The sequence below is a fragment of the Tursiops truncatus genome, chromosome 9 (genome assembly GCF_011762595.2).
Source record: "Tursiops truncatus isolate mTurTru1 chromosome 9, mTurTru1.mat.Y, whole genome shotgun sequence".
NCBI lineage: Eukaryota > Metazoa > Chordata > Mammalia > Artiodactyla > Delphinidae > Tursiops > Tursiops truncatus.
In genome coordinates this window covers 47305245-47329254 of record NC_047042.1, presented here as the reverse complement: position 1 = coordinate 47329254, position 24010 = coordinate 47305245, and the positions used below count along the sequence as shown (strand labels likewise).

At 41.1% G+C, this 24010-nt stretch overlaps 1 protein-coding gene across 1 annotated transcript in view; it reads right to left on the bottom strand.

Annotated features, from left to right (window-relative positions):
* Positions 1–5620: 5620 nt before the first annotated feature.
* LOC101323091 (serum paraoxonase/arylesterase 1) overlaps positions 5621–24010 on the bottom strand; it is a 31080-nt gene continuing 12690 nt past the window's right edge. The window contains 9 exon segments of the mRNA XM_019930461.2: positions 5621–5777; positions 8635–8762; positions 12504–12585; positions 13805–13832; positions 13835–14004; positions 18155–18281; positions 21302–21416; positions 21419–21490; positions 22738–22793. Coding sequence (XP_019786020.2) covers positions 5621–5777; positions 8635–8762; positions 12504–12585; positions 13805–13832; positions 13835–14004; positions 18155–18281; positions 21302–21416; positions 21419–21490; positions 22738–22793 — 935 coding nt within the window.

Sequence of the window (24010 nt, the reverse complement as noted above, 5' to 3'; positions counted from 1 at the left end):
GGCTTTTGAAGGTTACAAGTAACAGATAATGTAAAGGGGCTTCTTCCCATATAGCTCCATCTCCTATTTTGAAGCATTGTGATTTTTTTTTTTTTTTTTGCTTGTCTGAATATCCAAAATCTGAAATTGTCTAAACTAGAAATTTATAATCTTGTTCTTCCCTAAGGCTTGTTTCCTTTTCAGTGACAGTGTTGTCTGTTAAGCTTCAGTTCCCTTGTCACTAGGTATAGATCATTCATTTGATCCTCAGAAACACTGGCATAAAGTAACATTGTGTTTTACAATTATCAAAGTCACTACCTATTTTTTTCTATCGTCATTTGGGGTATGATAATGAAACTCTATACTAGAATCTCTATTAATATTTTGAGATAGGTGGTGCTTTGCTATTTATTAATATCATGGGAAACCAGGAACCACTATCAATGAACTACAAAATTCAGCAAATCTTTTCAATACTAAAAGACTAAATTAGTCAAAATCTGGTAATGCTAGTGCTTGCTATTGTAAATTTTTGCCACTTTTCGCTTATCTTTGGGGGAAAAAAGTGATCTGGATCGTACTGGAAGTTTCACTGTATTCATTTTAAGAGTGGAAATAGAAGGATGATTTATGTTAAGTTATGTTTACACTTTGGTAATATTTGAAAATGGAAGTATATACTGGAAATGTGTATAAGTCTCAGTCTCTGCACATAATTTATGATCTATTATATTGCATTTTTAGATGTCTTAGAAGTATTGTTCTTTAACTTTATTTGTACACTTCCAATGTTTAGATCAACAACCAACTGACAATATTATAAATCAAATTCTTATTCCTCAAATCATTTAGTTTGTAGTATAACAGTTTTGATTTTTTAAGTTAAATTATAGTCATTTTAGGTCTTAATGAGTTATTTTAACATTACTAATTAAAACTGCTGAAATTGATTCGATTGTCCAACAAAGGATAAAGCGTAAACATATTGATAAAAGGATATGAAAACAAAGTGAAGGACCTCAGATCTTGTGAACATTTTGTTTTCCTGTTATTTCCTTTATTGACTCTGGTGCATGATGCCTAATTGAGGTTCCAGCGTCTTACACAATCCTAACTTTAACGCTAGTGGTTTTCAGTATCCTTACAGTTTAGCCCAGAATTGTTGCTTCATGAACGTTACAGACTTTGTAGTTTTTTTATTTATCAGAAAATGAACAAAAAGGGAATATCTGGTTACTAGGAACTATATTCCTTCAACGACGGCTCAGTATGACTCTAACAAACAAAAGCCAAAAGTGTTTTGGGGGTGCAGGTAATGCTTTGGGGGACAGGAGATTGTGGTGAGGCCAAGCGGTAGACAGAGAGCATTGTATGAGCTGGGTGTCTGGGGCAGGGTGTTCCACTAAAGGACTTAGATTACTTTATTTAAAGACTATCTCCCTTAAAGTAACTCACAGGTTATGTAGTAGTTTTCTCCTTTCTTTGCCTGAATCAGAAGTTTACTGCAGAGTGATAAGTTAGGGTAGAAATCTAATTTTGCCCATTCTAACACACTGCTGAAGTCCAGCATTAATTTCATGACAATGAAGCTACTCTATACTATCCTCCTTTAGCTGGGGTTGACATGGATTTCCCACCCTCAACATCCCGTAAGCATTTTAACCCAAACAGTTCATGACTGCAGTGTGATAGGGGTCCCTCCGCTTCTAAACGGGGCGTGAAATGGGAAGACTACCTTGTGCTTCTTTGTTGTCGTTGGAAACAGAGGGGCAGGAGGCCAAGAGAGGAACCAAATGAACCCTTGTTTTATCCTGTAGTCATCGCTACCCTGAAATCTTGAGATATCCCAGGCCCAAGCTGCAGGCCCCAGCCAGGTTGTTTGATCTAGCACTTTAATTAGCCTTTATGGTTTCTGCTGAAGACAAAGAATTCTCAGCTAGGTTCTTTGTGTAATAGGAAATGTGTGCTTTAAAATTATATTGTAAAAGGTAAATGAAAACTCACATTTATATGGCTATTCTAACTCATTTGTAAGTGTTAAAGGTTATACAGACCAAGCTGCAAGAGAGGAGAACCAGTGTTTGGCCATACTATTGAAGAAGTTTCCAAAGGAGGTATCCCAGCAATTCTAAATCAAATGTCTATGCTTGGGATGTGATGTAGCCCCTTCATTACATGGAGGTATTTCAGAATTACCAACTTCCATTGGAGTAAATTTACTGTCCCAATAGAGCTGCAGATGAGGGGCATTTCAACTTGGTGGACAGCAGTCACTAGGGTTCAAGTCACCTGCTTAATGCCAAGTCCTTAGGTGCTTTCTGAATGAAAAGGTAAAATGAAAAAGAAAAGCCCAGTTTTTAAGATATCTTTTTCCAATTTACCTAATCAAGGATCTACCTGCACACTGTTATGAAGCTAAGCATTTAAGGATGAAGTCCAGAAATAAAATGTCCATATTTTCTACTAGAATTGCTTTCGTTATGATGATAGGGGTGGGAAGTAAGTTCTCAAAAAGAAGCAGCGTTGTAAGAAATACAAACGTGCTACAGAAATTCACTCCTGAAGAACAGCCTGTGTATGCAGGCAGATCTTGTTCATATTTGTCTTAGGCATTTAAAGTCTCAGGAAACTTAGTCTTGGTCCAAAACACTGGGGAAAAAAATAACACCAGACAGTACAGCAGTAGTATTTAAAGTAGCGGCATAGAATAGACCCGACCTAGAAATCAAAGGGCAAAGAAAAAGCCTACAGAAGCAACTTCCCCTGGAAAATGAAAACATCAGGCTCTACCTTATGCACAACAGAGGGTCCTGACGTGCTTGTGTGTGCGTGTCTGTGTGGATGCGCTGAGGGAATGGTGGTTACTGGAAGGCTCACACGTGTGAGTGGGTGGACCAAGCATGGCGCGTGACCCGCTTCCAGACCTGCAGAGTGGGGAAAGAAAGAAACATGATGATTTCCAATCCTTGCCCCCTCCCCCCAGCCCCCCCCCCAAATCGCTAGGGACGCGAGAATGAATGAGGTAAAGAATAAGAGAACAAGAGGCAACGTCTCAAGAATGTGCATGCCATTTGTGTAGACGTACAGAACTACATACGTGTGAATATATCTCCCACCGTACATACATGCACATACTGCAATCACATGGCATCAAAATATATATTGTATATGGAACTTGGTAATGTCAGATAGGACCCTGAGCAGTATCGTAGCCTTATTGCCACTTCTTTTGTGTGTGTACATTGAATGGCTCATGAGATTTTAAGAGATTTTTTTAATGTATTTCTATTAAATGTACTTATCCTTCTACATGTTTATATATTTTGGTAAAACTGGTTTATTAGATACTTGGTATTTTAGCAGGATGAAATTTCCTCACACGTTTGGTTAATGCTTTGATGTCAAGATTGCACATTGCTGAGTTGAAGCTCAGAAGTTTATACAGCTTTGGGGATTTTCAGCTGCAGATTGCAGTTTCCTTGGCTAAAAATTGCACTGTGTGTTCTTGTGCATTCGCTCACGCTCTGAAATTACATATTTGGTCGCTGTGATCCATGAGTCACTAACTACTGGCTCTCCGATGGCAGCGTTGCTATCACAGGACCATTTATTTGTGGTCCTCCACCATCTTTCGTGGAGTGATGCCACAGTTAGCTCATCACCAAATATAACACAAGTGGATAGGAGCGCGAGTGTGTTGTTGGAAGGTGTACACTTCTATTTCCTTCAGCTGTCTTATTCACACGCCCAGGTTTCCTGTTAAGAATTTAAACTTTCACCCATGAAAGAACAATTGGCCAAAATAATTAAATCCCCTTAGAAAGTGGAAATTAGGAGGCACTCCAGCTAGATAACACCTCCAACAACATCAGAGTTAGTTAGTGCTTAGTGAAAACCCTTAAATATGTATGTATATGTTTTCCTTAATATTATTTATGATCATCACTGCTGCTTTCGTACCTTTTAATGGTGTTGCAGTTAAACCACTAGTACATCTGCTACGTATCACTAACAAAACTGGCCGGCTGAAAACAAAAAAAGAGAGAGAATGAATTCTATTCCGTTGTAGAGGAGTTGACTTATTTTCATCTTTCTTTATGTATCACTAAAGGAAAACAGTTGTTTGGAAATCATTCTAAGTTCAGTAAGTATGGATAGCATGTTATCTGAAACTTTTAATTTGTACCTTTTGGTGTCTGATCATTTGCATGGAAGAGACAATAGTGCCACGTCTGGATTGTTCTCTTGTGCTTGGTTAATGTGTACTTCTCTAGATTGTTCTGTTTCAAACGCCATTTCTTACTCTTTGGTTTTCAGAGGCATTCAAAGCAAAATATCACAGTGGTCCTTTGTTTTCTAACCAATCTAAAAATTCCTTGATTAAATTTAATTTGTTAGTGTAAATAAATTTCTTGCCAATGAGTATTATTGTTGTTAGACAACGAATGCAATAAAAAGAGAAATACCAAGGTCTGTCAAAGTAATTTTTTTCCCCCCTCTTCCATTTTCACTTTCAACTAAAACAAGCCTTGACTGGGTAAACCTGTACTAACTGTCAAAATACATCTATCAATCAAGAGCAAAGTGCACATTTTCCATGGAAATGACACTAAAAATAAGTTTCAGCCCTGGTAAAGTGTAAATTGCCCTGGTAAAGTGTAAATTGGCAGCTAGAATTACATTTGAAAGCACAATTATGGAACTGGGCATAAAGTTAAAAGATCAAAGCTCCCACTACATGCTCCCTCGTCCACCTTTCTGTCCCCATCATGGCTTCACCGTCACAGCTTCTGAAACCTATTAGCCAGGAGCAGGTCTGTGACAAATCCATTAAGCAGTTGGCCTCACGCAGCATAGGGCAAGCTTAGAGTCAGCCCACCCCAGAGTATGGGGATCCTTTCAACAGTTTTATTCCTAAAGCCTTAAATGTTTAGAAGACTGAATGTAACAAATGGGGGATATTAATTTCTCTCTCTCACACACACAAACCATAATTTATCTGTGACTAAACCTTTGGCAATGCAAAAATGAACAAAAGTAAAAGGAGAGGTGGGGTAATTTAGGTTTCTCTTTACTGGGAAAGCCATATTTAGAAGGGAAATGGGAATGGGTCTGAGTGTGCCAGGATGTCTAATGGCTTTGCTGAGGAGGTAGGCCTGGAGCTGAGGACAACTTCTTAGTGCCTGTCTGGTTGTCCAGCACGTGAACTGGAGGCTCTGGGTGCTGGGGCTCTGATGACATGTGCGTTCATCCTGCTTTTTGAACAAGACAAGGCAAGGCAGCAATAAGCTCACGTGCTCTCAGGGAAAACGTGTTTTAGGGAAAGGACTTTCTGGGTCACATATAGTTAAGTTACTTAAGACCTGACAACTGATGTAATGATTTTAGCAATTCCATTTAAAGGATTTTTACTGGTAAATGAAGTTGTCAAATATCCCAAGACTGATTTGATATTGTACTCTCAAAGAAGCCTTATGCATCACATCTGTTCCCAGCTAAACATACTTCCATCTCTTGTGATGTCCAGATTTAGGGTCAGCATTCATTGTTCAGATGAGATCACTGTGGCCCCTTAGATGTGGCAAGCAGTTGAAATGAGGAGCTCCCTGTTGTCAGGGCATGGGTGCAAATCAGCCTGTTAGAGCTCACAATAAAGAGCCGTGTGGAACACAGTACCAATCAGCAGTTTCCCTTTGTATACAGAGGCAACCGTACTTCCTCGTAACACTGTACCATTTTCTGCCTAAACCACTGTAACTTTGGGTTCTTCTAAAATCTTCTGGATTTGGAGCACCCATCGAAAAATAACATTAGATTAATATTTTTTAAAGTCACTCAAGACATAACTTTAAATATGGGGTCATTTCTCCATAAGAAGCAGCCTTTAGGTAAACCATATTTTGTTCCAAAATTACTCTCTATATCATACCTGTTTCCTCCTTGGCAAGATGACAGCTTCTGATCAGATGATCTTTAACAGTGATAGAGACTCAAAGACCTATAGAGGCAAGAACTATAAATCAGTAGTACAGCCTGGGTGTGAGACATAAAGGAGCAGTAGGGACTATGGTAAATTGCGGGAAGGAGGGGGTATTACTCAGTAAGAGTCAAATTATTGCCATGCTGGAATTCAGGCCAGTTTTTGTATATTTTCAGGTAAGCTAGGAATTTGAATGTTTACACTTAATTCCTGGGTTTTAAATGCGGCAATAAAAACAAACACAAAAAAGAGCATTGCCCAAAAAAGAACATACCTCTCCACCACATTCATCATTCCTCTGAACTTAGGGTCCCAACTCTAAATGTGGAAGATTTCATGAGTTTGGTTTCCTTCATTTAGTTGAGCAGAAATATGATTGTATCATTAGCAGCAGTATAGTGTTGACAGTATCTAAGACGGCTGTACATGATAGCCGATGTTTGACCATTTTGGCCCATAAAATGGTAATTTCATACGATTCACCTACTATACCGAGCACACTGTAGGGCAGGAGCCCAGAGGTTGTATTTTGGATCTTCCACTTAACTGTTTGTTTCTCATTTGTAGAATGAGATGGGTGGGACCATATTAACTCTAAATTCGCTTTCAGCTTTAAGTTCGTGTTCTTCTGAAGGCTTTAGGATAAAGTACAGTGACTTGAAGAACAGATACCGATATACAAAAACACCAAATATGGCAGAATAGGAAGGCTAGTGCTTGTTTATGAAAGGGTCAACGTGAGCATTTAAAAGGACCTCTCCAAAACAGCTGGCAGCAAAGACAGATGTCTTAGGAAACTGCTGGAGCATTCACATGTCGTAGTTAGTTACTGGGAAATAGTTGATGGTGCACCTTGGCTTTAGGAAACCACTTTCTAATAAAACTAAATCACTCTCCCCTGGGTCAGTGCCTTAGACAATGGATCGTTATTACTTTTTGCTATACCTTACCAGATGCATCATTAGAAAGGAAGTATTTTTTTTCCAGAACAGCAAACTAAGTCCATGCTATAGCAAATGGCCCAAGTTCCTCAAATGAGCTAACAAGCAAGAACAAATTAGAATCTAACATTCTGCCCAGTTCTGAGCAGTGAACACGCCACAGCATACATTTCTTCAATTCTATTCAGCATACCATACGGCAGTCGTAATAGCTAAGAACTAACAGAAGGCACAGAGGATTGCCGTTCACCATAATCACAGTTGTCCTGTAAACCCAGAGATAAAGGGCATGAAGGGCCAACAGGCAAATGGAAATATGTATTTGGTTTTTGTTTCTTATCCAAGAGATGTAGCCTTTAAAAAAAAATTTTTTTTTTTCAGGGGTGGAGGGTGGGATGAGACTGACTCTTTTTTTTTTTTTTTTTTTTTTTGCGGTACGCGGGCCTCTCACTGTTGCGGCCTCTCCCGCCGCGGAGCACAGGCTCCGGAAGCGCAGGCTCGAGCAGCGGCCATGGCTCACGGGCCCAGCCGCTCCGCGGCATGTGGGATCTTCCCGGACCGGGGCACGAACCCATGTCTCCTGCATCGGCAGGCGGACTCTCAACCACTGCGCCACCAGAGAAGCCCGAGACTGATTCTTAAAACTGAGCTTTAAAAAGAATACATAGCAGTAAACCATGTCAGAAAGTATACCATGTATCTGACGTAAATAACAAGTACAGTTAGTACCTACTGAAAACTCCGAGTCAAAAACCCCAGGTAAGTCATAGTAAACGTTCAGATGCCCCTGGCAAAGTGAGTTTGAAATTCTTGTTTGCACTGCCAAAACAATCCTCTGAAAAAAAGACCATGGACACCAATAGGGTCTTTGGGTACTAAAACTAAGATGGAAGAGAAGTTCTTTTAAGCCCAGATCATTCCAGCAAGGGATTTAGGTTTCCATTCTGCCAGGAAGGTTTGGAGAGGATGGCCATCCCTGCTTTAGGACTGGTCCATAACACAAACTTGTGCGTGTACTGACACACAGGAAAAGGGGGTTGAACAGGAAGGCAGGTAACACACAAATGATTAGACCATAGCAATGTGGTATGGTATATTTTTTAGACTCTTGCGAATTGCCAAGTTGGAGAAACTCACTATTGAAATAAAGATATGGACCGCAGTCCAGTGCTGGCTATCCTAACCCAGCCCTCCAGGCCCACCCTCCACTGTGCTCAGCCTGTACGAAGCCCATTCAAGGCTCCCTTGCCCTCCAGCCTCCAGTGGAGGTTGACCACGGAGCAGCAGCAGCGGTGGGGAGAGGGAGGGCCGAGAGGGAGGTGGGGTGCTGACCCCAGCCCCCCAACCCCGTGAGGCCCTTGCTGGTTGGCTACATCCCTCAACCAGAGGTCAGGTTCCCCTCCCAGCGCCTTCTCCACACACAGCTCCCTTCTCGTCTGGCTTCCGGTTACCATCCCTGCCTTCCTTGTTAGCCTTGGGGTACTGCGTTATCCCTGTTCACTGCCTGTGCCTACACCTCTGTACGTAGTGCCCTCATGAAGTCCCCTCAAATCGCCCAGTTTACACGTACCATCTGTCTCCCACCTGGACTCTGATTCAAATGCCTCCCGGAGTCCCATTCCCTTTTATATCTGATCTCTGGGGTCATCTATCCATGTCCCCCTTTTATTTGCACATATAATTGAGATTTATATTTTCAACCACTGACATGATTCATTTTGCAAACTAACCTCTGATCCAGTAGGATTCTCTGGGTCATAGAAGAAGATTTTCGTGCCATTGGGGTGGCGACCAACCCAAAGGTCCCCTGTCACAGGATCCTCGGATACATTATCCATAAGTGTGTTAAAGTCCAGAGGCTTCTAGATGAAAACCAAGGAGAGAAGGAAGGAGAGAAAGTGAAAAAAATTTGAGAGGTGATGGAGCAATACGTCAGGGAAAACTATCAGCCTGTCCTTCCTTGGTCACCACACTCCTGGCTCCGGGGACATGACAATTCTGCCCCATTTCACTAGCACTCAAGGGAATTCCTCTAGCTTTCCATCTATGCTAGTATTTTGCCGGTTTCCAGGACACACGAGGGAGGGGGAAGATCAGAAAACCAAAAAAGACTGTTAAAAGTTAGATGAAGGCATTTGGACTAACATCTGTGTATGAAATTAAAACTGAAAGAAAAAAAAAAGTTTTAAGTGCAGCCTAAAACAGTTCCTTCTAAAACGGCATGTGCAAATGATATTTTTATAAGCATTCAGAAAACAACCAGGAAATGTAGATTCATTTCTGATGAGAACATCAATGAAATGTAGGCTCTTCTTTAATGGCTAATCACAGGCTCTGCAGCCAGAGGGGAAATGATCACCCGGGGTCTAATTTGTGCCTTGGAGTTGAGGAAAAGTTTCTTCCTTGGCTTCCTGATGTTATTCAACTCCCTGTTCTTCTGCTGCTTATTTTCTAAATATAAGTTGCAAGCATGTGATGACTGCACAGATTGCTGTCGCGGCTTTGTACCGGGATCATAAATAATACCAACGATTCTTAATTCCATCATTCATCATCCTGGCTGCCTTCTACCGGGGAGAAATCGCATCTATTTGTTTACCTCTAACTCTCAGTTGGAGAAACAATATCTACCGTGTACCTCAAACAGAGGCCAGCCTACCTCAGCACCCAGAGACCCTGTAATAATCGGCGGTGACTCATTGCACAGGCCAGAGCGTGGGCAGACAGCTGTGGTGAGCCCACGCTGCCCTGTGCTTCCTACTCAAAATGAGCTCTCTCCACATGGCCGGGAAGGGACGAGAGGGCTCAAGCATTGAGGCAGAGCCTCCTTTTGACCTTCATGCAGTGCCATCACTCATTCCTACCCTGGAAACCGGCAAGTTTGGCCAAAGGAGGCGGCTGAGCAAACATCCTCTGGCCAAAATCAGCTCCAAGTCTCCTCCATCCCCAAACCCCATCTATCCCAGTGTCAGACATTCTAGGCTGATAACGTTAAATTCTTTATGTGAGGAAAATGTTTGTCGCAGCGTTCTGCTATTATCTTTGGAAGGGGTCACGGCCAGCTGGTGAATTCCGTGGCAGATGAAAGGCTGCAAAGATGAGGGTGGGGAGTGAGAGTGGAAGAAGGACACAGAAACCTGGGGTCCCGTCCATTCATTGCATGATTAATGAGCTCCTGCCTTGCACACCTGCTGAGCAAGGGGCAGGCCTGGGTCCTGCTGAGCAAGAGCTGACAGTCCAGCAGGGAGCCCAGCTTGGGCTCAGCAATGAACTCTTCCCTTGCAAATCTGTAATTCCTAGCAATACTAACTCACCACGATGCACACTCAGACCGCGTTTCATGCTTCCACAAAGTCCAGTGGAAATGTTTACATTCCTTGGTAAGGGAAACAGTAAATTATTCTCTTTGGGAAACACTGGAACCTCTTAACAAATATCCCAATTTTTAGAGAGTTGGAACTCACTGAAGTGAGACTATTCATTGGTTGTGTCTTGGATTTTTTTTTTTTTTTTTGAGGAGGGGATCGTTTTTATTGCGGTAAAATATGTAAAACCTGAAATTTGTCATTTTAACCATTTTTCAGTGTACAATTCAATGGCATCAAGTACATTCGAAATGTGGTGAATCCATCACCACGATCCATTTCCAGAACCTTTCCTCATCCCAAACAGAAACTGTACCCAGGAGCTCCCCATTCCTCCCTTTCCCATCCCCTGGTAACCTCTATTCCGCTCTCTGTTTATGAATGTGCCTCTTCTAGGTTCCTGGAATCATACACTATTTGTCTTTTTGTGTCTAACTTATTTCACTTCGCATAATGTCTTCAAGTTCGTAGGTGTTGCGGCATGATTTAGTACTTCATTCCTTTTTAAGGCTGAATAATATTTCATTGTATGTATATACCCCACTTTGACAGGACGTAAACCCATCTGCATCTCATCCCAAATTCTAAGAACAATCCCAGCTAGTTTATCAAATTTCTTGGCACTCCAGGTATCAATTAACTGCTCTTAATGAATATGATCCTTCAGAAGAAAGAATAACATTACCCTTGAAGGGGGGGAGTCTCAACTGAATTGTTATGTCAGGGGACAGGCATGATCTGCTGCCAGAAGTGGGAGCCAAACCTGAAATAAGCTTTGCCCTCAATCTTGCCTCGGCAAGAGCAGTGCCTTTATGATTCTGTGTTGAATGTATACTGGATTGGGTTTTATTCTTATAAAATCCTTTAACTTTCAATTTGCAGAAGTGCCTATAGTTATAACTACAATTTGTTTTTATTCCCCCAGCCAATAGGAGTGTGTAATTCCATTTTACTTCAGCTGAATACCAAACGAGCCCTGCCAGTGATTTTAATGTCAAACATGATGTTACATTTGATGTTGCTTCAAGGTAATTTTCTCAGAGTGAAGCCCCTCAGGACAGTCACTGAGATGCGCCGACAGGCACAGTCACACGGCGCCTGGGGACAGCGCTTCCTATGCCGTGGGCAGGTGTGTCAGGGGAGCATCATCTTCGTGTTTTTCCAAGCATTACTTTCATAATACTCCACTTTGCTCTTACTTCTTCTTTCCTCTCCTTTGTGTTTTTACCCCTTTTGCTCCAAACCTTCAGACTGGATCAGAATTGGTTCAGGTGAAGGTGAAGCTCTGAAGAATGCCCTGTCCCAGCATGTTAAATTAACAACTAATTTGTTCAGTGCCTACTACGTGTGGGAATTCTTCCAGGAACACATAGGGAAAATACCTGTCCTGTGGTGCTTATACCCTAGTAGGAGAGGCACACAGACAACAGAGAAGAGAAGTAAAATACAAAATATGTTAGCAAAGGATGCTAAAAACAAAGCCATAAAGGAGAGGAAGTGTGTGTGTGTGTGTGTGTGTGTGTGTGTGTGTGTGCGTGTGTGTGTGTGTGTGTGTGTGTGTGTGTGTTTAGCAAGGAGCAGAATTGCAAGTTTAGATTAGGTGCCCAGGGAAGGCCTCGCTGAAGTGACATTTTAGCGAAATCTGGAAAGGTATGAAGGAAGAGCCGTGGAGATCTGGAGGAAGAGCACCTGAGGAGAGAGACAAGTGCCCCGTCCTGAGGCAGGGCCTTGCCGGGGGAGCCCCAGAAATACTCAAGCAGGAGTATCTCAGCAGCGGGCCAAGGGCTGGAGACAAAGGCAGCAAAGGGATGGGCTGCCAGGGCACCTGGCGGCCATTGTGAGTACTTGGGCTTTGTAAATATTGTGCTGTCGTATACAAGTTGAGGCTATTGTCTGTTCCATCAACATGGAGGGGAAAAAAAGGGGGGGCGGGGAGGGAGGGAAGGAGGAAGGAAGAAAGGAAAGAGAGAACTGAAGAACACAATGCCAAGCTTAAAATTCACTAGAGCAGGAAGAATCAGTTTCACAGGTGATGAGTGTGGTTTGCTGCTTCCCACTCTGCAGCTAAGCAAACGTGAACAACAAACCCATATGATGCTGATGACTCAATAAAAGAGTGAAAAATTGGTTCTCACCCACTCCAATTAGACAATCCTTTTTTCCTCACTTTTAATTTCACAAATCAATTAGAATCTAATTATCACTCTGCAAACTTATAGTATGAATACATCTTACCTTCAATGGAGTTAAAGTCCAATTAGTGTGCTTTTCATACACATGAATCTTATGAGCCAGCACTTCAGATATATAGACATACCTTCAAAGAAGAAAGAGCTACATCAAAGCTCGTGAAGTAATGTGATTCAGAAGGTTACCATGAAGTTGTAATAACTCTTCCTAGGGAAGAACTTTGCTTAGAGACTGGAAAATGGAACCTGTCTCAAAGCACACCAAATTCTGAAGGAACTCAATGAGTTGACAGAGCACAGAGGAGTTTTAATCTCTGAAAAGTTATTTCTAAAGGTGGGAAGCTAATTGGCACTGACTAGTAGGGAAGGAACTAACTCTAACTCAAATAACTGGGAGCAAAAGCATGACAGTGCTTTTCTTGGTTTGTCAACGTAATGGCAAGCCCCAGGTTCTGCATTTTAGCCCCTCGTTTTAGGCCAGAGAAAGCACAAGAGAAGACAAGTGCTCGGCCTGTATCTGAGAGGAGACTTCCTCCCCTCTACCCTGAGTGCAATGTCACATTCATCATAACGATCTGTGGCCAGTCTAAGCACAGTGCATCCCAGGACAAAGAGATAAATGACTGCGTGATTATCTGCTATCTGTGAAGACCAGGAGATGATATGAATAATTGAAAACTGTCTGTGTTGCTTTCTCTAAATATGTTACTACCCTCTAAATATGTTACTAACCTTCTAAGTATGTTACAAATCCTTCATGATGCAAGACGAGGAGGATTTTATATACACACCAATGCTACCCAAAGTGTGGTCCCCAAACCACTGCTGGTCTGTGAATTGTTTCACGGTCACCACCAGAAAATAATGTAAATCAACTACATCACTAAGCACACTACTTAGTGAGGCTGACTTTTTTCTCCATGGTAACACTTTCTTTATGAAGGAAGTGGTGCCTTGATGTACATTTTGGTACAAGCTTTTTGTTGTGTCACAAACCAGCACTACTGATATATACACACCTACAAATTGTTAATCTCATTATACACTCAAAAATCTTCCCTCAAAACAAAGCTGTTTAGTAATACTAAATGTTTATTGCAGTACCCCCTCTTGAAATGCACTTTTTTCCCCAAAAAAGAAATTTAAAAAGAGTATGCCTTCACAAAACAGAAAATTCTGATTTGATATATGTTACCCCCTGAAAAATTAAGATATTTTACATTTTCCCTAATCCTCTTACTGGGATAACATGTTAAAATGCATCCCATCATTTAGGAAATGAATATGCTCTAAAGATGTCTAAGGAGAATCTGGGGACATGCATGGCATTTTAAAGAGTTCACATACTTGCCATCAGGTGAGATGTTGATTCCACAGCAAAATCAAGTCCGCTGGCCACCACTCGAACTTCATTTGGACCGTAGTAAACAACAAATGAGCACGCTAGACCCAAATACAACTCCCAGGATCTCAGGTAGGGGTCAACAAGATAGTGATCACCGATGGCACAGAAGTGTTCAGGTCCCACACCGACAATGCCATTCAAACTGCAATTCAAACACACACATATGACACGTGCAGGTGAAGCCATGGTACGTTACAGGATTATGCATTGGCATTCATTAATGTCTACTTATAAAACCAAAAAGTGGAATGGAGGCTTCACAATAGCTGTTACAGCCCAGAATTATGTGAAATCAGTCCAACCTATACAATCCTCAAAGACAATAATTACCCTAAGAAACCCTAAAAGGTTATTAATTAATAGCAATGGAACATAAAAATCCTATAAGCTGTGTCTTTAAAAAAGTGTGTGTGTGTGTGTGTGTGTGTGTGTGTGTGTGTGTGTGTGTGTGTATGTTTAGATAGACTAAACTCCACAGACATTAAATTAGGCCGGGAATCATTATCAGGGCCACACATTTCTTGATGCTCCTATAGAACAGTCCAAGTCAGCATCAGGCAGTGCAAAAAACCCTGGCAATCTTGAGACTTTCATTCTAGTGAAAGCTCTGCTACTATTAGCTGTGTGATCTACGGAAAATCAATCATTTCACATCCCAGGGCCTCAGTTTCCTTATCTATAAAAAAGGAGTAGATGGACTGGTCTATCTTTCAGCCTTACAGGATCACATCCAGCCATGAAGTTTCATAATTCTAAATGGAGTGAAATGTCTGTGAGCAAGAATGCTCAGAAATAGGATGCTGTGGCTTTTTTGGTGCTGTTCTGATTTTGATTCTCCCTGTGTTACTGAAAATCTAAGATATATGAGTCTATTTTTCTGCTTTAATAGGTACAACAGCGAACACATAAGTGAGTCATGCTGCGCTGATTGAGGTGACAGAAGTTCCCGGGGGCCATTATCTGGGAGAGAATTATCTCCGCTCCACTGCGGAGGGCGTCATGGCCAGCACATCAGCTCTGACGCAGCTCTGGGCTCCTGGGCGACTTTGATAAGCGTACAGAGCCTCAGTTTTCTCATCTGTAAAGAGAGGTTAAATGATTTTCCCAAAGTCATACAGCTCATTAGTAGACGACTAAGGGTCAGAATCTTCATTTGTGGCGTTGCAGTGGGAATTACAATGAGATGATGCCTGCTGTATGCTTTGCGGGGAGCCCGCCAATCACAAAGCCTCCATCAGTGGTAGCCACAGTTACTACATGAGAAAAAGGGTCTAGGAATTTAGGATTAGTCTGTACAGGCTTCAGGCATAAGCCTGCAAGCTGGGGTTTTTTCCTCTCTTTTTTTTTTCTTTTTTTCTTTTTTTTTTTTTTATTTTTTGCAGTACACGGGCCTCTCACTGCTGTGGCCCCTCCCGTCGCGGAGCACAGGCTCCGGACGCGCAGGCCCAGCAGCCATGGCTCACGGGCCCAGCCGCTCCGCGGCACGTGGGACCCTCCCAGACCAGGGCACGAACCCGCGCTCCCTACATCGGCAGGCGGACCCTCAACCACTGCGCCACCAGGGAAGCCCTCCTCTCTTTTTTAAAGGTAGATTTCTGAAATTAGTTTGCTTTATAATCCTTTGCTATTTTTCATAAAAAGGAGAAGAGCAGAAGGGTTTAGAGTAATAGCTTTGAAATCTGATGAACTCCATTTGAATTCCGGAGTTGCTTGCTATCATCCATGGGGCCACAGCATGTCCCTAAACTCTGAGCCTCTCCATACCTTGAAATGTTGGGGTAAGAATAAAATGAAATAATGAATCAAAGACCCTAGCACCATGCCTGGCATACAGTAAATGACCAATGATGACCATTGTGTTGTTATTATTATTAATAACATGCTCAAATTATAATAGTCATTGGAATATTAATGTTGTAGACAACCATATAAACAACCATCAAACACAAAGCAGAAAATATACACGGCTGATCCTTGGGTGGAGAGAGCAGAATTTTAGTTAATTGTGGCACTAACTATAGTTTGGTTCTATATTGACAAAGATCAATATATTTGCAATTGCCCAGAAAAAAATACTCTAACCCTGGGAAATTGGACAAAATTGAGATTTCCAAGATTAAATGGTAAAACAAATAAAATAAGTTTTCACTATTTCATAGTGACTCAGAGCACAAGCTCCAGACTCCAGCAACCAGGGTTAAAGTTCCAGTTGTACCATTTATTGACAGTGTCACCTGAGGCAAATTAAATACTCCAGGCCTCATTTTCTTTACTCCAAACTGGTATAGAAATAAAACCTAATTAAGAAGATATTTGTGGGACTTCCCCAGTGGCGCAATGGTTAAGAATCCGCCTGCCAATGCAGGGGACCCGGGTTCAATCGCTGGTCCAGGAAGATCCCACATTCTGTGGAACAACTAAGCCCATGCTCCGTGCACAACTACTGAGCCTGAGCTCTAGAGCCCGTGCTCCGCAACAAGAGAAGCCACCACAATGAGAAGCCCACGCACCACAACAAAGAGTAGCCCCTGTTCGCTGCAACTAGAGAAAGCCCACGCGCAGCAATGATGACCCAACACAGCCAAAAATTTAAAAAATATATATTTGTAAAAAGTTAATAAAATAATCTGTTAAATTGGTTACTGCACCACCCAACTTACAGTTGAAGCTCATTAAGTTGTGATTATCACTACTGTTATTACCATTAGCCCAGCTTCTCTAGTCTACATACTTTCTCCTAATTTAGATCTTGGGATTTAGCACATTCTCCAGACACTCAGTGTCCTCATTCTCTTTCCAAAATATATTTGTTGAATGAATGTATGAAGAAACTCTCCCACCAAAAGCTGTTGTCTGAACTTTCATGCAGATGAAGACCTGGGCTGTAGTCTGTAATGGCCACTAATTGGTTGACTGACTTTCATCCAGTAACTCGATTTCTCGCCGATCTCGGTTTCCTCATCTTCAAATCCACCAGGTAAGAAAGGAGAGGAGGGAGCACTGATAACACTGAGTACACATCACTTAGCAGGTGCTCTGCTAGGTACCTGCATGTACATACCACACGGTTTAAAAGAAATCTAGATTTACAAAGTCAGAGATAATTGAATTCTGCAGGTAAATTATTCAAATAGAGGGTAGGATTCTAGAAAATCATCATGATTAGAGGATAAAAACTGTTTGGGAAGATAGCGTCTGATTACTTTCCTAAATCCATCACTACCTCGTAAACCAAACCCTAAGGCAAGCGAGGATGCTGACTTTGTGTTGGGTTGTTGGGGATCAGGGATCCAGGTGTGTTTTCTTTCTCTGTACGTCATACTGTCAAGGAGCCTGGGATGGAGCTCAGTGTCACCAAAGAGCTGCTATTTCAAAAACTGTGTGCAAAACAAACAGCAGAAGAGGCAGCACAGGGAGGTCTTAGAGGTACCAGATTTCAGATCTCCTCTTAGGTATGTATTTCTAATTCTCAGAAACATGTAATATTACATCTTTTAATATAAAAATAAATAACAAATAAGCTCAAAATGTGAAATCTGTCTATGGAACTGGCTTGAGTTTGAAATACTAAGTCTGGTTTTCGAGAAGAGCAGAGTGTTTTCTTGCTAAAAGATTAAAGGAACATTCTCTGAGGCCAGGAGCCATGACGCAGCATCCAGCCAACCTGGGAAATGAGGGAGGAAGAGGATGGGTCTTCTCTGAGGGGCTTGAGTCCTCAAAAGCTTCTGCAGAGGACCTTCCTGGTGGCGCAGCGGTTAAGAATCCGCCTGCCAATGCAGGGGACACGGGTTCGATCCCTGGTCCAGGAAGATCCCACATGCCACGGAGCAACTAAGCCCGTGCACCACAACTACTGAGCCTGCGCTCTAGAGCCCGCGCTCTAGAGCCCGCGAGTCACAACTACTGAGCCCACGGGCCACAACTACTGAGCTCACGGGCCACAACTACTGAGCCTGTGCGCCTAGAGCCCATGCTCCACAACAAGAGAAGCCACCGCGATGAGAAGCCCACGCACCGCAACGAAGAGTAGCCCCCGCTCGCCGCAACTAGAGAAAGCCTGCACGCAGCAATGAAGACCCAACACAGCTAAAAATAAATAAATAAAATAAATAAATTATATGAAAAAAAAAGTTTCTGCAGAAGAACGCTTGGAGGAGTTTGTGATCATTAGAAAGGGGAGTTGCCGTTATCCCCCCACCCCGTCCCCCACTCCCTGCCAAAAAGAAACACTAAAAGTGGATTAACCATCCACTGGTGTTAAAGGAAAACAGAAATATGACATATCTCAGTACTTAGGCAGAAGTTTGTGTTTGATGGTTTTCAGATGCAAAAGTGACTTTTCTTCTTCTTGAAATTTAAACAACTCAACCGTGGACTTAAAATCTGGATGGTTCACCACCAGCAGGTACACGGTATTATCTGAGAAGAGATTAAAAACAAAAATGGAAACATTAACCGAGCTGTCAGCTGTCAGCCCTGTCTCCAGAAAGCAATTTCAACCCACCTCCAACCAGTACTTAGGGTATCAGGCAGATGGAATATTTTCATGTCTTTGTAGAGAAGCATTTGTGATTGCTCCAAAGAAAAATGGCTAAAGGAAGACCCAGTGACAGTCTCTAAAAACTCCAGACTCCACAAGGGGAAAAAAAATCCTCAACTTAAGAATGAGCAGCCCTTGACACTAAAACTCCAAAGAGCTTATTAAGCTTTCTAATGCAAATGGTCTCAGCAAGATGCAGCACTGAGATTAAAGAGATAAAAGATGCGAAGAATATCAATAAGAGAAGGTGTGCTCAGGTGTAATTTACACAGTGTGAGATGATCAATTCCATAAAAAGAGCACGCGAGAGATAATATCAAAGGGAAGCAGATTCTGGGAGTCAGTGCAACTCTGACACATGAAAGAGACCAGTTTAAGTGGTCAAGAAGGTCTGATCAGAACCAGCAAGTGAAATTAGGCCATAGTCTTTGCCTTTGGAAGCAGTGAGTCTTTGGAAAGCTTTGACGTGACTGAACTGGTGTTTAAAGGAAAATAGTGTAAAGTTTAGGAGGTTGCATTGAAGAAATCTGAACACAAAAGCCAGCTACGAAGCTTCCCATTAGTCCATTTGACAAGCAAATGTTTATTTTAATTGGTGCTAAGTGCTACAAGGGAAAACAAAACCAGATAAAGGGATGGAGAGTAATGAGATGTCTTCTTCACAGGAGTCAGGGAAGTTCTGAGAAGATGATGTCAAAGCAGAGATCTAACGAAATAAGAAACTGAACTATGTGAATATCTGGGGAAAGAGTGCTCCAGGCTGAAGGAAGAGAGTGTGCAAAGGGCCTGAGGCACCCGTTTCCTTGGAACACTTAATGGTGAGGTTGTGGCTGGGGGAGTAAAAGAGTGGGAATACTGAAGCCACAGAAACAGAAGCCAAGGCCAGTCTTCAAGGCTTAGGATAGGGATCCAGGGCTTACTTATAGGGGGCTTTCAACCAAGGAGTAACATGACCTGTGCGTATGGCAGTAATCCAGGCACGTGGAGATAAGGGACTGGACCAGGAAGATGGCACTGATAGGAAAAGACAAGAAAGGACAAGAGAGGCATTTGACAGGAAGTATCAAAAGTCCCTGATGATGGCTGAGGAATGAGGGAGTCGGAAATCAAACATAAGTGAGGACTAAAACCCGGATTCACATTTTGCACAGCAGGTTCCACCTCTAGGAATTTATCCTAAGGAAGTATTCACAGAAGACGTATGTACAAGAATGTTTATTTTGGCATTGTTTTCAATGAGCATAAAGGTGGGAACAGGTTTAATATCCATCAACAGATGAACTATATTATGGTACTCCCACACAACAAAATCCTAAAGAGCCATTGTAAAGTAGCTCTAAATGCACTGTCAGAGGAAGGAATCCATGATGTAGTGTTTAATACAAAAGCAATTTATACGAGCACTTGTGTAATATGTATGTGGTTACTTTTCCCATTTTAATTTAAAAGAGCATGCACACACCCAACACCCTATTTCTTTGCACTTAAAATATTTTGAAAATAAAATATAGTGTTGATAAATGGGTGAAGAGGTCATTGAAAGGGAAAGATATATGGACATATGGATATATTTCATAGATACATATATGGAAGAAGAGAAGTCACATGGGGTAAACATGAAGAATGGAAGATAAGAGGATAAAGAATTACTTTTCAACATTTTGAGTTTAATGTGGCTATAGGAGAGGAACCCAAATAGAAGTATCTAATAAGCTGAAGGGAGGGAACTGAAGAGTTGATTAAAATATCATCATCATCATCATCATCCACTTTGGGGGTGTTCTCCTAGAAAGCCGGCACAGTTACAGTTGTGACATGGCTGAACTTTCCAAAATAGAGAAAATAAAGAGGAGACAAAATATTGGTCCTTTGGGGAATGCTCAGAGAATTCTAAATGAGTGACAAAATAATAAAGAGGGGAGACAACCTGCAGCAGAATCAGAATGAGGACAGACAAGTGTACTGGAATATCAGGGAGGGGCGATTGATCAGTATAAAATGAGATGGAGGAACGAAGTGGGGAGGGAGGGAGCAGAGGAGGGGAGGGCAAGGAGGAAGGAGAGGCAGAGGGGGAGAGTTGGAAGAGAGAGAGAGACATTGCTGATAACTTTCAAGGCAGCAATTTTAGCCCACCAAAATGGGAAAAGTCTGCAGGGACCGAAGAAGGGATTGTCTGATGAGGAGATGGACGACAGGGTGATTCTCAACCCTGGTCTCACATTTTTATCTCCTGGAGAGCTTGTAACAAGCACTACTGCCCAAGCCTCCCTCAGACCAACTGAATCAGAATATTTGGGGCTGGGACCTGGACATCAGGCTTTTTAAAACTCTCCAGGTGCTTGTGTGTGCAACCGGGATTGAGAGTTAATGTAGAGACCAAGGAAATGGCTGCAAAAAGAAGGGAAGAAGTGGGATGAAGGCATAAGGGATGAGGCAACATGTTAAAATGTGGAGAAGCAGTTTGAAGACTACTAGAGGCACCAGTGGGCAGGGAGGCATCGAAAGCGACCATCCGTCAGTGGATCTGTAGGTTGCAGGTGTCTTACGTTAGAAAAATCTATGCCTGTAAATGCCTGGATCTGTAAAATTCTTTAAGCTGGAAAAACCCATAATGATTAGAGCTGAATATCATTACTATAGTAATTACAGAGATAATGTGAAGGTTGGTATTTTTAAAAATTAGGTGTTTTGCAAATCTCAAATATTTTAGCATTCTCAAGCCTTTACGTGGTTATAACTTTATATTTAATTAACATGAGGGTAAGTTTAAAACCCAGAGTAAGAACATTGTTCATGATTATACTTTAGTTGGATGAAAAGAAATATTCTTTCATTAACATTTTTCTGTTTTTTTTAAATTTGGCTTTATTTTTAATAAACATTAAATAAACATTGTTACCTTCATTTGTGAACGTGCTAATCCCATGAGGGTTAAATGAAGACGAATCGAAGTTACTTCCAGTGATCCTCAGTTCCAACACTGTTGTATCCTCTTCAACAGTGGACATGATCCACTGTTCATGTCCGTCAGAAGTATTTTTCCAGGCTTATTGGGTTCAAAGCTCTTTATTCCAGGATATTTTAATCCCTTATAGAATAACGGAGGAGAAAACACAGGCACTTTATAAATACTTCAAATGCTGATGGAGGTGGTAGATGGCACATGGGTTCACACTGTCTGGTTCCGGCCACAGGGCCACATGGGAAGCCTCTTAGTTGGCTTGTGCAATAGGCCCACGGGGTCTCTGGGAGCCACATGCTCCACCAGGTGACCTCACACAACAGGCACAGACCCTTCCGTGTGTGTCGAATATCACAGCTATCAAGCTACCAACCCATGGCAAAGAAAAAAAAAAGAAGAGCAGACCAAAGAGACATTTATAAATGGGCTTCAATAATATAAGCAAGGAACACGGACAGAACATTGGTTATGGTTTTTAAACTGTCCCCTAGCAGGTTTATTGGAAGCATCTCAGAGACGAGGTTTAGGGGAAGTCTAGTAAGCAAAGGGAACAACTCCTTTCTTAGCCTGAAGGTAGAACAACGACACATATCTATTTGTTTTACATATCTGGGTCCCATATAAGATTTTGCTGGAAATATACATTCTGTTCCTTTAAAAAAGAGTTTGTAAGACACTTCTACATAGGATGACTAGTCTTCCATCTTCATAGGAGAAAACTGGATTGAATGAACTACAACAGGAAGCAAAGGGTTTTCAATGGCTGGATGACTTGTATACTGTATCCTATCAACTCTGTTTTCCTAGACTAGGTTGTTGACTTCTCTTGTTTTGAGCTATATCACCAACCGCAATGTTCTATATGCAGGAGAGGGTCAACAACATGGCGGCTTTTCTCTTCAAAGTTTGGAAATTGTGGAATAAAATATCAACGATTTTAAATTAAAAGGCTTATTCTGAAAAGTATAAAAAAAGATAAAAATCTAAATGATGTGGGAGGGGATATATATTCACACACATACACACATATATACACTCAATTCAGCAAATATTTGAATATACCACTTAAGTGCTTCAAGGAATAGACAGATGAATGGGAAGCCATTCTTGAACTCACTGGACTCACAAATTGCCACAATGGAAGACAGGGGAATATAAGAGTTCACTGTACACACAGGAATACAAATATGCATAGAACATATACTATCAAAATCATAACATCAGTATGAATGCATATACGGTTTGTTTTTTGAACCATATCACTGCTCATTTTCTATGAAGATGGGCATTGGTATGAAAAAGGCTGAAACAAAAGACAAGCTGCCAGTCCTAGAAAATGATTCAGAGCACAGTAAGTGAAAGGAAACACTTACGGAGCTAATGAAAGCCAGTCCATTACGAAGTATCTCCAAATCTTCAGAGCCAGTTTCTGTCAGAAAAGAGAATAGACAGCACAGATTGTTTCATACTGTTGCAGGAAGCTAAGGGTCCTTTTCTTTATCACTTTTAACTTGAAAATAGGGCTACATGTTTAGCTCTTCTTTGATAGGTTCATTTATTTATTCCAGTTGACTACTGTGATTATTTAAAAATTAAAAGCGATGCATATATTGAAATAAAGTACATTTAAAATGTACACTTAATATATTTGTTTTAAATTGATGGGCTAGAACTTTTTCCTTAGAGCCCAAAACCTCTTAAAGTACATGGAAATTCACTAAATGTACAAAAGGTACAGTAATTTGAAAATAGCCTGCTGTTTTTTAAAGACATAAACTCCCGATATATGTTGATACTTAATAATTCCAAACCAAATAAACTCTTTGAAAACCCTATTGGAAATATAAACAAATTCCAAATGCTTTGGTTAAAATGGGGATACATTTCATATGCCAAATATGCTTTTACTATTAATATAAACATCAATAAAATATCACCAAATTAGTTATGCTTTAAGTACATGTAAATTTTTTGGATTTCAATCAATCTCGAGACATATGGGATTTTTGATTTGGTATTAATAATTTTAGTGGAGATGTTTGTTTTTCAAATATCCAGTGATATTTAATATCAATATCATGTTTGTTTTCTAGAAAAAAAGATTACACTAAAGGATATCTGACCAAGCTTACTGATGCTAACTGCATTAAGTCGTGTGGTCTAGCCTTTCCAACCTCAGTCAACTGAGATAAATAATTCTAAAAAAAACCCTCAAAACATAACAAAAGCAGATTGGGACTGACATACACACACTACTATATATAAAATAGATAACAAATAAGAACTTGCTGTACAGCACAGGGAACTCTACTCAATACTCTGTAAAGACTTACATGGGAAAAGAATCTAAAAAAAAAAAGTGGATATATATATATATATATATATGTATAACTGATTCACTTTGCTGTACACCTAAAACTAACACAACATTGTAAATCGACTATACTCCAATAAAAATTAAAAAAAATAATAACAAAAGCATGAATGTCAAACAAGTTGTTCTCAAATAACAAAACTGGTTGGTTGAAGCCAGATGGGGACTTGAGTCCTCCGACACTCCTGTTGGTTGCCTACCAGCTGCTATTCCCTGGCCCTTTTATCTTTGCTGAAGGGTCAGTCTTCCACAAAAGAGGCCCATAATTACCT